Source organism: Apostichopus japonicus, chromosome 8, assembly GCF_037975245.1.
Source record: "Apostichopus japonicus isolate 1M-3 chromosome 8, ASM3797524v1, whole genome shotgun sequence".
NCBI lineage: Eukaryota > Metazoa > Echinodermata > Holothuroidea > Aspidochirotida > Stichopodidae > Apostichopus > Apostichopus japonicus.
Genome location: NC_092568.1, coordinates 10888910 through 10903944, shown reverse-complemented (window position 1 = coordinate 10903944; position 15035 = coordinate 10888910). Strand labels below are relative to the sequence as shown.

The following is a 15035-nucleotide window of genomic DNA, read 5'->3' as shown; positions in this document are numbered from 1 at the left end:
CAAAGACAGCTCTAGATGGCATCTTGTACAACATACCCTCCCGGCAATCCTCCCACCCCCCCCCCCCCTCCGCTCCCCGTTGTAAGTATGCAAATACAATATCTGTTATCCTTAAACACATAACTATATATTTCCTGCGGATACCGGTACAAAATGAAGTTTCAGGGAATCCCGACAAGGAGGGTGGGGGATGGGGGAGACAATGGTAAGAGGGTGGTGCAGCGGCGGGTCCTACTGATGTCAGACCAACATTCAGTGGTGTTTAAATTGCCGTCTGCTGCACCACTGTAGACGCGTGAACCCTCATAACTGTGACTTTTAATTGCATATGCCTCTTCCCCCTCCCTCAATCCTCACCCCCGTGTCCGTGGCCCTACCTGTTGGAGATCTTTCATCTGTTTAACTTCCCGATGAAAATGAAAACCTGATAGACATAAACTGACTCTATTGAAGTTGAAGGAATTTTATTTCATAAAAAAGGGCATCACCCATCACCGTTAATATAGAAATAGCAACTTTATTTGCTTGTATAAGAAGTAATTACAAAACGGGTTGTACTATAGATTACATAGAGTGCATAAATTAATTCGGTTAAACCAAGGAGTTGTTCCATAACAACTCCCTGTTTAAACAAGACATGATATTTACGTAGACATTCATCGCCATCTCTAAGTACTTGGTGTCAAAAATGCCCTATGACGTCATGAAATTCGTGAATTTGCACCAAGCGCAAACTGATAATCGTACGTGAAACCATAGAAGGAAACTGCTTATATGCTATACTGTATGTTGAGGTTCACTACTTTCATCATAATGTATGAACTATGAAAGTAAATGACGCTATGGAGTTATATAAAGATATATATTATAATGATATAAGTTACTAATATTATATCATTTACTCTATGGAAGACAAATATTTGACTAATATATATAATATAAGTCTAGCACATCGCTATTTGAAAACGCGGAATTTATATACATCGTCATAAAGTGACTATACGATCTATCCGTTAAATATACCTTTTCAAAAAACCAACTTCGATAAGAAACCCACATGAAAGAATAAACTATATGAGACAATGAATATAGCTTAGCGGCATGTAAAATGCCATAGGCCTACATATATACGGAGTGTTAGCTCAGTGGTTAACGCCGGTGCCTTTCAATCATAAGGTCCCCGGTTCGAGTCACTCCAAGATTAATGTATGTCGTCCAGTTACAGAGTTGTTGAAAATTAACAATTCATAATCATGGACGTTAAATATGAATGTAAGAGACTGACTTCGGTCAGCTTGCGGCTTTGATAAGCCAATGAGGCTTCTTCGCGAGTTCCTGCTTGCAGGATGATCTAAAATACATACATACATGCATACATACACACGTACATACACACATATAGGCTAACATATTTACACGTTACGCGTTAAAATTGACAAGATTTAGCTATTGGGTATACTCTATAATCCAAATTAAACATGATTTCAACTCTTATTATATTTGGACTCATTCATGAATATTCACAAGTGAAAGAAACGAGCACCATTTTCCTGACAACGTAAAGGGTGACTTTAGACATACATTTTATATTGATATGTAGTAGACCTTAAAAATGAAAACCATGGTTATCATTTCAGGTTCTTTTTCTTTCTATAATCCTTTAAATATTGAGAAATGATCTTTAAACGAGCTGAAGTTCAACGATCAAAGTGACTAGAGTATATATTCTAAATACTCATGTACCTCAGACGGAACACAAAAACTCAATGATGGCAAAAGTATAAAGACTGTTTAGCCATCAAATGACATGTTTATCATACATTACAAAATTGTTCAAGGATAAACGATGTCTAAAGTGACATCCAAGGATGCTCTGTCGCTTACAAAATGTCAAAAGAATGTGTTTTTTTTTATAAGTGTCGTTAACTAGAACTAAAGTGTTTCTTGAACTTTAACATATCAAAACTACAATTCCAGGGGCGTATCCAGGGGGGGCGCAACAGGCGCGCGCCCCCCCTATTGGCCGTCACCAAAAAAAAAAAGTTTAGCAAAAAAAAAAAAAAAAATTGATGACGACCTTTATGTGAGATGTCGGTGATCGCTCAACCCCCCCCCCCCCCTCCCGTATGCTTTATTTTTTGTTTGCCAAAAAAAGGTTCTGGCGAAGTTCGGCGGCATAATAGTTTTAGAAACATAGATGGTAATTGTGTTTGTATTATCACTATAAACACTAAATGACATGCCAGCCATACTAAATTGTGCATTTTGTGTCCATATTTACTGGAAATGTTGCTTATTATTAAGGTCGAAAAATGGATCACATATGGCCATGGGCGGCGATCCTGGGTGGAGAGGGGATATATCCCCCCATGAAAATGGGTGGAGGGGATGTAATGCACCATACCCCCCCCCCCCACCAAATGCCAGGGATAAGAATATTTTCATGCCTACATTTATGCATCTTCGTTAATGTACGGCTCTTTTTTAGCTTCATTTCTCGCCTACCATAAACGCAGTGCGATCTTTTCAAATAAAGCGTCTTTATAAAGCAAAAATAGTTGATTGTAGGCTTCATTGGCCCTATAACAACAAAATGTATTATTGCGCCCACGGTATTGATATAGTACATATATGCACCCTCATAGTATTCATACACTCTAAAAACACTTGGGTTAAAATTGACCCAAATTGGGTCACTTTTTGACCCAAATGAAAGTCAGGAGGGAACCTAACACATTTGGGTCAAACTGACCCAGAAAATTAGGTCAGAATAAGTGACCCAATTTATGGGTTGTAAATTTGACCCAGAAATATTGGTAAATATTGACCCCGGCAAGGGTTATGATGGAAATCAACCACATTTGGGTCAGCTTGACTCTTATAGGAAAAAATACATAAATACAAAAGGCTTCATTTGACAATGCAATTTATTGATGTAACTCCTTCAAAGAAAGTGAACTGCTGAAAAACTGCTAAAAACTAATGTAAAATTGCAACAAAACTGAATGTTTCATTAATATGGTACCATAGCACAAGATCTAAAGGAAGGAATTGTTTGAAGCGTTACCAATTAATCAAAAATGTTTTTTACCCCAGTGCAATTTTTACATAAACAATTTCAACATTTTATTAGACTTGTATGGATAAAATACAATTTGCTGAATGAATGAACGAACACTTTCTAGCTAGACATGTGTGTGTCTTCATAATGATATTTATCAGCTAGAGCATAGACCAGCTCGCATGGGGAAGTATTTGCCTTACTTACGATGTAATAACAAAAGAAGAAAATGACAACCAAAACATGGTTGCCAATTTTTAAAAGATGGGGTGCTGGATGGTCAGTCTTGAAAATGTTCACTAAATTAGGCCTCGTAAAGAAGATTCCCCTCCCCCCCCCTTTTTAACACTTATCCATGGATTTCATTAAACGGCGGCAAGCCTTTAAGTAATGAGTCCATATATTATGTGTAATATTTATACTGCTGTTGTACATAACCCAGCACAGGTAAATATTGTATATGTAAATATGTGTAGAATGGATACACATATTTCTGTATTCCAAGAGCCGTTCAATTGAAAATAGTCCAAGCAATTTATTTAGAGCAGATAACTGGGACTGGGACAATCCATATAATTTGCTTCTAAAATTTCATGACAGCAAAATATTTGTGAGCTGCAACTTTGGAACTGGAATTTATGAGATGAAAACAAATATGATCATACAGGCTGAAAACGTTTTGCCAATTCTTCTTAGAATACAAGCATACCTTTGCTTTGTATATGAGGCAAGTATGCCTTGGTCCCATAAACGTGATTCAACTAACAGTTGAGATTTCAACTAAAATCACACAACTTCAGATGATAATAAAGATTGCTCGGCATTGAACAAAATTGTGTCCAAATTCTTTCAACTGTCATGTAAAAAGGAGTTGTAATGGACAGTTGAATCGATCGCCAAGTTAATTCTAGTGTTGCACTGTGCGAATAGGTCTGAAAATTTTCAGCCCTACTTCCTTCCGACTTTCAAATATGTCTTCAATGACACAACTGAAGATGACATTTTCCCAGGTAAGTTGTATACAACAGTCTGGAGGAACTGCCAGGTGTTGTATGATTGCCATTGATAATTCATATCAAAAACATGAAAACATTTAAAACATAAATCAATGGCATTAAGCAGCGACTCCTGTGGAATGGCTTCTCTCTCTATGATTATGTACGTTTGTTCCGGGCTAACCCTGCTGCTTCCAATAGCTAGAACGAATGGTTGCTTTTGTTTCACCCCTTCAAGGTAGTGTGGAATATTGGTTCCAATCTGAAATGAAAAAGAAAAGGTTATGGAAGCAAACTTCTTAGATTTATTCAAATACTGCCTTCCATATAGAAAGGATCATATATTGCAGTACTCCCCAGAAGGCAGGTTGATAGAAGCAATCTTTGTTTTGATCAAGGATGTGCAGTATTTAGCATTTCACAACTTCAGTGATGAATAGTGCCACAATTTCATAGTGGGTTTTAGAGGTGCCAGGTAGGAATTGTCGGGTCTCTGTAAGTTATTTTGAGGCTCATCTAGGAACCCTTGACAATTGATTATGGATGAACACAGTGTTCAGAAGTTAACAAGACACTTATACTATCACACCATACTGCCTGGAATACCACAATGTCCTATCCAATCGGTGTGAATTAGATTGTACACTCTTCTACTGCACATTCAACATATTCTGCATTCACATTTATATGTATTCATATATCATGTGTATACTGGAATGAAGAAATCATTGTTACAACTCTACCTGTAATAAATTTGGTTAAGGGTTTGTACAATGCAACCTGGTGCAGTGGTAGTGGGTTATGGTTCCACAATTTCTGGGGCTGGTGAGGTTCTTCAGGCATTTGATTGGCACAGCTGCAGAGCATTAGTGACCGATGCTTTGATAGTCCCCTTCCACCATTCCCCTTGGGAAAGTGGCTGAATGCATCGTTCATGTCTTTCAGATGGGAACATAAAATGGTGGTTCTAGGAGCAGGGTAGGATTGTATCTGATGAATGTCTTGTCTCACCAATCGATGTACACTGCTCGCGAAGAGAAGGCAAGCTCTTTGCCTGTTTCATCCATAATTTTATCGTCTGTCAATTTTCCTAGATGAACCTGTAACCGACGATGATCTTATAAAAGGAATTTTTCTACTTCAAATTTAGCTTTCAGCTCACCTTTTGCAAATCTACAAATGAAGTGAGGGCATCTTCAATTGTAGCCCGTTTTCCTTTGCCCTTTATCTTCTGTGACCCAACAGGTAGAATGCATGGAATACACTGCAGTGCAATGTTGCATACTTCATCATCTGTAAAGAGGAAAAATAAGAACCTTGGGGAAAGATTCACAGACTTAACACTCATGAAGGCACTGATTATGCCCGTGTTATAAGGTAACACATTTGTGGGAATATATGATGATATATCAGTTAAAAAATGTCTTTCAGTGGAACAATATGCATTATATAGTGTGGATAGGATCTCTGACGGCTCTACAAATCCACCAATTTCTCAACAGCATCTCTGATTGTGATCCAAAGTTGGGTGGATGCCAGGCCAATGAATGTTCGTCGATGAAGCAATACAATATTACCAGAATTCTGATGCGAGAATAGAAAACATTTGTAGCTTATAACAAATCCGATGTCATCTATGTTGACTGTGCAGGGTTGTGCCCATGCCAGACCTGAGGCATTGTGTACTGAAATATGGCAATCAGGCATAATACTTGACACTATTCTGTTGCCTGACCACCTTAATCCCCTGACTGACTCCCTCCTCCAAATACACACCATTTTCATTATTTCCCCTGACTGAGGTGAAGCTCAACTGGGGGCCAATTGAAACATCACTGGCAGTGCCACATGAAAACAGTTCACATGCATTTTACCTGGGTTAATAAGTTATTGCAACTTAGTTACCTGATAGTTGACTGCTGTCTTGAACAATCCCCAGGTGTCGAGACCAATCATTTTGCTTGTCAGCATAATGCAGTAGGTTCCTAGCGACTGCAGGTGTCCATAACAGGAACAATTTGTCCCCACACTTTGGCTTGATGACTTCAAAGTCCAGATTAATCTGAAAAAGGATGAAATATGTGACAAGTCTGCACAGAAAGCATTTTTTGTACCCAGACTTGGACTGTGAACAGAGCTGCAAAATAGTCTTGGAGGACCATCCAACCAAACTGATGTAGATGTCCCATATCCTGGCACTGAGGTGAATTCTTTTTGCTGGCTACTGCTACAGAGCATAAGACCATATCATCTCAGATGTTTTGTTTAACTAGAGATACAGGAGTAACGTGATGCTCTTGAAAATGCAACTGAGAGTACATATCCCACAAAGCATACCAAATATTTGTTTGCATCGATTTGAACAAAATCTTCCATTTTGCTAAAGCAAACTATGAACAAAAAAATGAAATTATACAGCAGGTATTATGCCTTTTTTTATTTTTGCGTTGTGCTTATAATTCTGCCCTTCCTGAGAACAAAAACAGTAAACCATTGAGTTAACTGATCCCTTTTTTGTTTTTACACTTCATCGTACCATTAGCTCACCGACAAAGTTGGATGTATTCCCAGAGGGGGTGTCTTTCGAGTATTGACAGAGGCCATTTATTCTTGCCCTATCCTTGATCTGAAGGTACGAAAACGTAATCCAAAAAAAGAAGTGATCTAACATGACAAAAATTGATACTAACATAACCATCTCCATCTTCTCCCTTCAGTTTGGGAAACTCATTTACAATGGATCTTGCAAGAGCCTCTTTTACATGGGATGTGGGCCTGAAATATAAACAATTTTGTGTAAAATAATGAGTTGCTAAATAAAAGTAAACATTGTGAAAACTAAAAATGTTTGTTCACCACTGGTCACCACTAATTCTCAAAGACATAGAATTCAAATCACCTTTTATTGAGTCTACATGTACATACCTATCTCCAAACTGTTCTATCAGGTGTGATACAAACATCCTGACAGCTTGAATCCGATATTTGTGACTAAGTAGTCCTTCGTCCATTTCAGACTCAATGATATCTCCGCCGTTGTTATCATTTAGTATTTTACGGATATCCTTTGAAAAGGAGAAATCGAGAACAAAGCTGGTGATTGGAGCTTAGTTGTGCTTTGCACTGTACCTATCAAAGGGGAACAACAGCCCCCTTACAGAAGACAGATCTGTCTGGTTAATTGGGTGTGTAATGATTGATGTGTGCACCATTTCAACAGTTCTGGATGAATTGTTTCGATTACTGTAAAAAGATGGCAGACTTATTAATGACAATCACATACCAATGCAGATTTATACAAGGGAGAAGTACAGTACTTACAAAATGTAACTTCGGTCTCTTTGGGGTATTGCTATGTTCTGGTGTTGAGGTGGTTATCAAAGATTTAGGTGATTGTAATGAAAAAGTTGGAGACTGCAATGTAGATTGATATGCCTGGCTATCCTGAGTCTGCAAAAAGAAAAAAAGAAAAACTCTAACAAATGAACCATTTAACGCTGGTCATTTTTTGCACTTCAAACTTCCCAGCGCTGGCTATTTTATAACTCATATTATAAAAGTGTCATTTGTCTTTAAATTTGCTGCAAAAATTCTTTATATAAATTGACTTCTTGTACCATTTTATACTGTATCTTATCCCCCTTGATCTTGGAAGCAGGTCTCCCTCCTCCAGTCTTATATCCCCATCCCCAGGTTAGTCATGAATCCTTTATTTGCAAGCTCTTCAACAACACCAACTACAACTTTTCCACTTGCAAACAATTTCTCTGGGTCAGGATTGGTGGTATCTGGGTGCAAGGGCCGCACTCGGATTTTGGTGGTTGGTTTTCCTCCTTGCCAGTATACACTTCCCAGTGTAATTAATTTAATGCATACGCTTCCATACCCCCTTTTATTCACTTTGTGGGCATGTACTGTACTGGATGAACCCCAATGGTCCCTGCTCTCGTTGGGTGATGTTTTCATGTGAAGTGTAGGGTGACTAAATCCGGAAAGGGTCTAACATTGTGGAATGTGTCGTTCAGAACAGCAATATTATAATAAGATGCCAATATTTGATTATGGTACGGAATCGGGTTCTAGACATTATGGATATTAAAACTCTGTAAAGTTGTTTTGTAAAAGTAGAGCTAAAAATGCACAGATTTCTTCAGGTGTGACTACAATCCACTGGCGATCTGAGGGTTCATCTGACCTGCATATAGATTTGTTTCAGTAACAATATGATCAATAAGACCTACTGCACCATCAAGTAGAGTCCAAACACTTCAACAGGGGTGACATTAGGTCTTCGAGTTTCAGTGGATGGAGGTATGTTTTGAAAATTGTGGACCTCATTCCAGCCCTAGCCATAGTCCTTATAGGTATGTTGGCGACCCTCACTTCCCTTCCTAAATCCATATAAACCTGACAACCAACACCTTTCTCACTCTTACTTGGTCCCATACCTGCGCCATTAACAGGTGGCCCAATTTCACTTCCGAAGCAATACTGTACCACATATGTTAAGATTGATAGGCCCAGGCATAACGATTGACTAACATCATTGTCATCTTTGGATTCTGAGGAATCTTTAGGGACCAGTAAATGTGAGCAGCTTTCAAGAATTGCTGTTCGGTACTGTGACGAAAAAAGATCATGACCGTGTAACTAAAAAATACATACCCATTCAAAATTTGTATCTTGTGACAACACAGAAAGCTGGATCATTTGGAGGTCCACTCTGAATCATTTGGAGAGGGTGGTAATCAAGCAAGTCATCAATACGACAAATTTCTGTTTTTCGTGGCTCCTGTGCTTCAACTTTGTATGCATGTAGGTGCCTGGAAAATCCAGTTGTCAGCCATTCTTCATAAATCAATCTAACTCCAGACTCTACTGCAATAATGTTAACAAGTTTACCGAAGACTGGATCTAGTTCAACATTCTTTCCAACAACCACCATCTGATGTTTCTTGTATGTGTGTCCAAATACTTTGCACCAATTTGCAAGGAATACTTCGTCGTATAAACCTAGTCTTAGCCTTATGTGGACAACATCTGAGTCTGTAATTGATGCCACAAGAACTGATGACCCTGGACCGATTTCAACTTCATCCCCAACGAGTGACAATTGTGACAAGAGATTATAGCACAGCAACATTTGGTTCCTGTAAGCTAATGTCTTTGCAATATTTTGAAAATTACACACTATGTGTGAAAGTCTCCTTGAAAAATTGTGTTTAGCCTCAAAGCGCATAGCCCAAAATCTTGTTAGAGGACCAAGTTTCTGGATGGCCATTGGGTAGTGTATCATATGATGATGTTTTGGTTTCAATTGCCTTGCATTACCAAACGGTTCAAGAAAATGTTGGTGATGATCTTGAATGAGGTGTTTGAGGTACACTGTGTCTCCCCTACTTATAACTGGTGAAAATATTATGTCCATGCATTTAAGCAACAAAATTAACAGTTCCCAGTGCTCATCATCCTCTGGCACTAAATCACCCATCATAAGTGGAAAGTGTCGTATCAAACACCACATTTGGGCAGCATTTTGCCCTGGAGCACCATCTGGATTAGTCATACTAGAAGCAGAGAAGATACATGGCTTGTTCTGGTTATCACCAGAACCATAGTTGAAACTAACAAGCCTACTATTCAACAGATTAATGTTGAACAATCTTTTGTCAATAAGAGCTTTTACCACCAATTTGAGCTCCAGTGGGCACACACCTTCTAGAAGATCATGCATGATATCCGGAGCAAAATTTTGAGTGACATGATAGTGGTGAATTTTGTTTAGGGGACTGTCGGACCTCACACCTGTATTTGGAAGGTCTTGAGCATTCACATCCATTTGATAGTTGTCTTTAGTGCGGAGTAACCCAACATTCTCAGATGTAGATAACTGGGCTTCAGCTCGGTGCATCTTACAAAATCTGCACGGGTAATTGGCAGTGAATCCTTGGGCAAAGCCAAAGAGAGAGTGTAATCCAAGGTTATCACCTGTAACTTGTGCTAGTCCAACACGTACAGTCCCTTGAAAGGTGGGTGCTTCAATTTGTATACCATCATGTATTAATGAATTAAGATCTTCAACTAGTGGGTCAAATATTGGCTCATACCCATACAGTTTAGCATCACCAGCATTGAACAACATTACTAAATGACAGTTATTTAGCGATGATCTAAACTTCGGATGTATGTTGGTTATGGTGCAATAAACAGCACCAAGCTTGTGAGTACCAGCCTTTGGACTAAGTGGGTTTGCAACCTCAAAGTCATCAATGTAGAAAAGCAACTGAATGTTCCTTTTGTGCCTACAGAATATATTTTGTTGGCTGTATTCCCCATCATGGAAATCTCTCATTAACCCATCAAGACTGGGCTCATGCATTTCGATGTTCTCTAAGAAACCTTTACTTTCTAAAATAAGTTTCATCAGTGGTTTAATGGGCACATACTGAAAAGAAACATTTTTCAACACTTGAGAGACATTTCCTGTCATTCTGTTCCTCCTTTGATAGAATGCTACTGCAATAGGGATCTCCTTAGGTGCCAGGAATACACCACTTTGTGTGAAATACTTCTTTCTCATGTAAACCCCTATGAATCTGTCAAAGGTGTTTTCACATTTTTCAAAATCCTCCATCAGGGAACAAAATGAAAGATCATTAGGTTGAATCATGTTTTGCTGAGCAAACTGGGAGGTTTTGTGCTTCAAGTAGCCAACGACATCATCTAATAAATCAGATGTATGACCAACTACACCGTCTATTGTTGACTGTACGACACTGCTTGAAGCCAGCAATTTTGCGAGAAAGATGGCAATCCTTTGTTCTATCTCTGCTTTGTCAAAATCATCCCAATTTTGAACATTTGGAATAGGTTGCTCATCATGGTCCCCACGCAATGGCTCATTATCATCTGATGAATTATGATCGCTAGCATTCAACTCATCAGCATCATCAAGCAAGGGAACTTCATTTGCTCCATACATTTCATGTTTTTTTTCCACATGGGATTTAAATGTAGATACATGGTTCTTGAATGTTCTCATGCAGCCATCCTGCATACATGTGATGGGTCCTGTGAAATACCTCCCATTTACTAGTGAATGAATGTTCTTAAAATGCCATATTAGGGCCTTGCTGTGACCTAATATCAAATGGCCACATCTGAAACAAACAAATCCCATCTTGCCCAGTGTTTATAATCAAGTTCAGCAGAATTTAAGAAGTTGAACATACCACCACTGTTGTTTCATTCTGTTCGGAATTTAGCTCCTTGATCTTCTTAGCAGCCTTCATGCGTGGTCCAAGCGGAGGTATAAGCTCTTTCAAAGTTTCCATTTCTAATAGGACAAAGATTTCTTTGTCAATGAAATTCTCTGAAAACCAAGAAAAAGGGGCATTGAGACAATGAACATTTGATTGATACAGACTACAGAGTTAGCTTAGCTATATACTTGTATGCACTATGTGGAACCAACCAATGGCTTAAGAAGTTCATTTGGCCATCTAGGCAAAAATCCTGAAGGGATATTCTCCCACTGATTGAATAATTTGAAATGTATCCTTTGTCTCTTTGCTAACATCAAATATCACCATATTTCTCAAACCTGGTTTTGATGATAAACTATATATAATATTTGTTCAAGATTGGAGATGAACGACTCAATTTCTCACTTCACAGCAGGGTTGTTGATTTTTCCTATTAAAAAAATGATTAAAACCAGATTGTGTTTATTCAAATCAGATTAATTTTTTTGAATTTCTTAAATCCAAATATCAATTTATCATTTTAATGCCAAATATTCCACAAACACTCATACCCTCTTATATTACCTACAGTGTTTAATTTCAGTTAAGCACAGTGTTTAATTTTGAATTCAGAATCATTAAGGACCTACTTATGCCTATAAATCAGTCAGTCCCACGAAGGGATAAAGGAATATAGAATCTAGGTGTTGTGAAGAAGCTACTGTTTGCACATAGAAAAATACTGTTTTAATGATGGACTGGTGCAGTCCAAGGTGAGTGTACACAGAAACGCTTTTCTCGTACAATCCTATAATAATTCAGTAGTAGGTGTGCAAACTATAAACGACAGTATAGTTTGAATGAATTGCACAGTTTTAACAAATGATGTGGTTGAACTTTTTTTTAAATGCCAAAAAATTAAACAAGACAGTGAAAAAACTAGGCCTAGAGTAGAGTGATTAATATTCAACCTCTTAAGAAATATTATTATTATTACACAAAATTTATATAGCGCCTTATTCAATTAAAAAATTGCTCTAAAGCGCTTTACAGCAAAAGATAAAAAATTTGTTCAAAGTATAAAAGTTAAAAGGTTATAAAAGATTAGATTGTATAGAAAAATATATGATAGAAATGTAAAAAATAAATAGAAGAATTATGACTAAAATACAAAATAACACCTGAATTAAGTACGTGCAGCAAATATTCAGGTAACATAATATTACCAATAAAAATGTATTAATATGCCATTTTGGTTTAGATAAAGTATGTACATTTTGCGTACCAGTAGTCAACCCCACAAATTGTTTTGTATTTTCCAGAGGAAGAAGCATAATTTAAATGTGATTCTATAGAAGGATATAATTTTTGAACTATTTGTAGGTAGGCCTAATCTATAATAAAAATTTTTTAGTTATCATTGTTTTTTGTATAGATGAGATTTAAACTTGGCAGCCATTTTGTGTTGTTCTATTATGGTAAACTTGGTCCAATTTATTATTTTTTATCATTTTTTCCTATAATTTTTTAAACGATGATGATTCATGACATACAGTATACAATATTGCTATAGAAAAGATTTACACATTGTGTGTGTGGGTGAAAACAGTTTATCACAAACAATAGCTTTCAAGTTGGGAAATTTTGGTAGCCCACCGGACTACTGCTACTCAGTGTTCTGACAGTTCTGGTAGTCCAACGTATATTTGGTCGTCTAGGGCTACACTCCGCTACAGCCTACTGAACTACCACATATTTCGAACCTTGGCAATTATGCCAGGGCCTATATAGATTGAGGTTTGCCTGGTGCAGGCATCATAATCCGAATATTTTCAATGAATGTTGAAGCAATTTAGCTGAAAAGTGCACAGTATACAGGCACCCAGTGCTACTTACTTACAACAACGCCCCCCTCCCCCTGCTTAACTGTACATACTTAATTTGTAGAATTAATATTCAAGTACTTATCGTAGGGTATATCAAGATGCCCGAATAATGCGGGGGCCGTATAATGCATATAAACCTAGGCTACCTAACAATACGTTCCAATATTACCGTAGCAACATGCTCAAAAAGTGCTATGAACAAATAAGATCTGTTAGGCCTACTTATTTTCAACCATAATATATGCAAAACGGGCTGTTTTTTTTCACATCTTGACCAAAAAGACCTAACATTCTAGGCTAGGCCTAAATGTTAATTTTGTATGAAAATTCAAAATTTTCATTGCCAAGAAATTTTTAAATGAAATTGTTGTAAATTTATTCCAAGTTCTGCCTCTTGTTTGGTCTTCTTTGTCTTTTTTTTGGTAGGCCTAGGCCTAGTCTGATAAGCTATGTTAGTAAACTTACTGCTTAATCAGATGTAACATTAGGCCTAGGCTACAGTAGGTCTAGGCTAGGCAAAGCTATTTTTGTTATTTAGGCCTAGGCCTACAGTAACCCTAAAATTCTGGTAAAAACGCTGATGATTTTTTTTGGTCACTGGGGCTTGTTCCATAACTAGGCCTAACGTTAGGCCTATAACACTATGCGCAGTAGTGCCTAGCCTAGGCCTAACATTAGGCTACTGTAGGCCTACGACATTACGCATATTCCAAATGTTTCACACTTCAGTAGCTGCCCTGTGTGTACAAAAAAACCCACTCCATTAGCATGTCTAAATCTAGCCGTCATGCTCATGATCGCTGACCCTCATGATCGCAAATAGGCCTCGCCTAGGGGCCTAGGCCTCATCATATTTACTTACCAAACTTGGCACAACATTGCTTAGGCCTAGGCCCTAGGCTACTTATGCATTGTCAACAATGCTTACTTATGCAGTTGTGCATCGTCATATTTATTTTAAATATACAGTTCAATTAGGATTGTGGATTTATCTATCAGATACTAGAGGTTCCGTACATGTATACATCATCTCAATCTCAACTGCAATAGTGTACTCTTTACAGGCCTAGCCTATGTTATGGCTTAGCGTTAGGCTATAGGCTAGTACGACTACGAATTAGTCACCGACTTAGCCATACGTTAAGTCTTCGTATGCTACTTCAGCATTTCTTGAAATTTAATTACATATTAAAAAAGATATTTGCACATGATACCATACCTTGAAATGAATTAGCCCATTCCATCAAGCCCCATTCTTCTAATTTATCTTTCACGAACGAATCCATTTGTGCTTCTAATCATGTTCGCTCTGTCAGCAAACTTGTTCTACAGCCAATTTGTCTATGGCGCGCGCGCAGGGCCAATATGATCGGACGGTCAATGTGTGTTCGTTGATTGGCTGATCTGACATGGTGCACTCATATTCCTATAATGTTGACCAATCATAGTCCAATATTATTTTGACTCGTTGATGAAAGTCAGTTTCGGACTTAGCATTAGGTCAGCTTAGTGTATGGTACAACCCAAATTGGGTTATAAGACCATCGACCCTGCGTTTGGGTCATGAATATGACCCAGGTGTTTTAAGAGTGTATAGGCCCTATAGTAGGCCTGCACACGTACATGTTCCCTCGAACAGCTGAGAATCTCATGTAACCAGGGTAATGCTTAATACACGTTTCACCTGGATGCCCTAGCAATCGGTACCTAGGAATGTAACTATGTGTAATTGTGTATTGCATGTGTATAGGCCTATAATAGCCTGCATGAGGCCATTTTCTTCATCGAATAATATAACAGAGCTCTCGAACATTCTAACGTTGCGCCTGAAACAAGATTGACAGGGGCA

At 37.9% G+C, this 15035-nt stretch overlaps 1 protein-coding gene across 4 annotated transcripts; it reads right to left on the bottom strand.

Annotated features, from left to right (window-relative positions):
• Positions 1-447: 447 nt before the first annotated feature.
• LOC139970958 (uncharacterized) lies at positions 448-14783 on the bottom strand. 4 transcript variants are annotated; one of them, XM_071977049.1, is made up of 8 exons: positions 14406-14783; positions 11289-11428; positions 7378-7506; positions 6982-7121; positions 6747-6831; positions 5962-6118; positions 5219-5349; positions 448-4318 (listed from the first exon to the last, which is right to left on the bottom strand). In XM_071977049.1, the coding sequence occupies exons 1-8, from the start codon at positions 14470-14472 to the stop codon at positions 4010-4012; spliced, it is 1158 nt and encodes a 385-aa protein (XP_071833150.1). In that variant the 5' UTR covers positions 14473-14783; the 3' UTR covers positions 448-4009. The 4 variants fall into 4 exon arrangements, 3 of the variants coding, with proteins under 3 accessions (XP_071833150.1, XP_071833151.1, XP_071833149.1); XM_071977050.1 differs by lacking the exons at positions 11289-11428; positions 14406-14783 and adding an exon at positions 8722-8899; XR_011794269.1 differs by lacking the exons at positions 448-4318; positions 5219-5349; positions 11289-11428; positions 14406-14783 and having other exon boundaries at positions 6054-6118; positions 6747-7121; positions 7378-11282.
• Between the last annotated feature and the right edge of the window lie 252 nt (positions 14784-15035).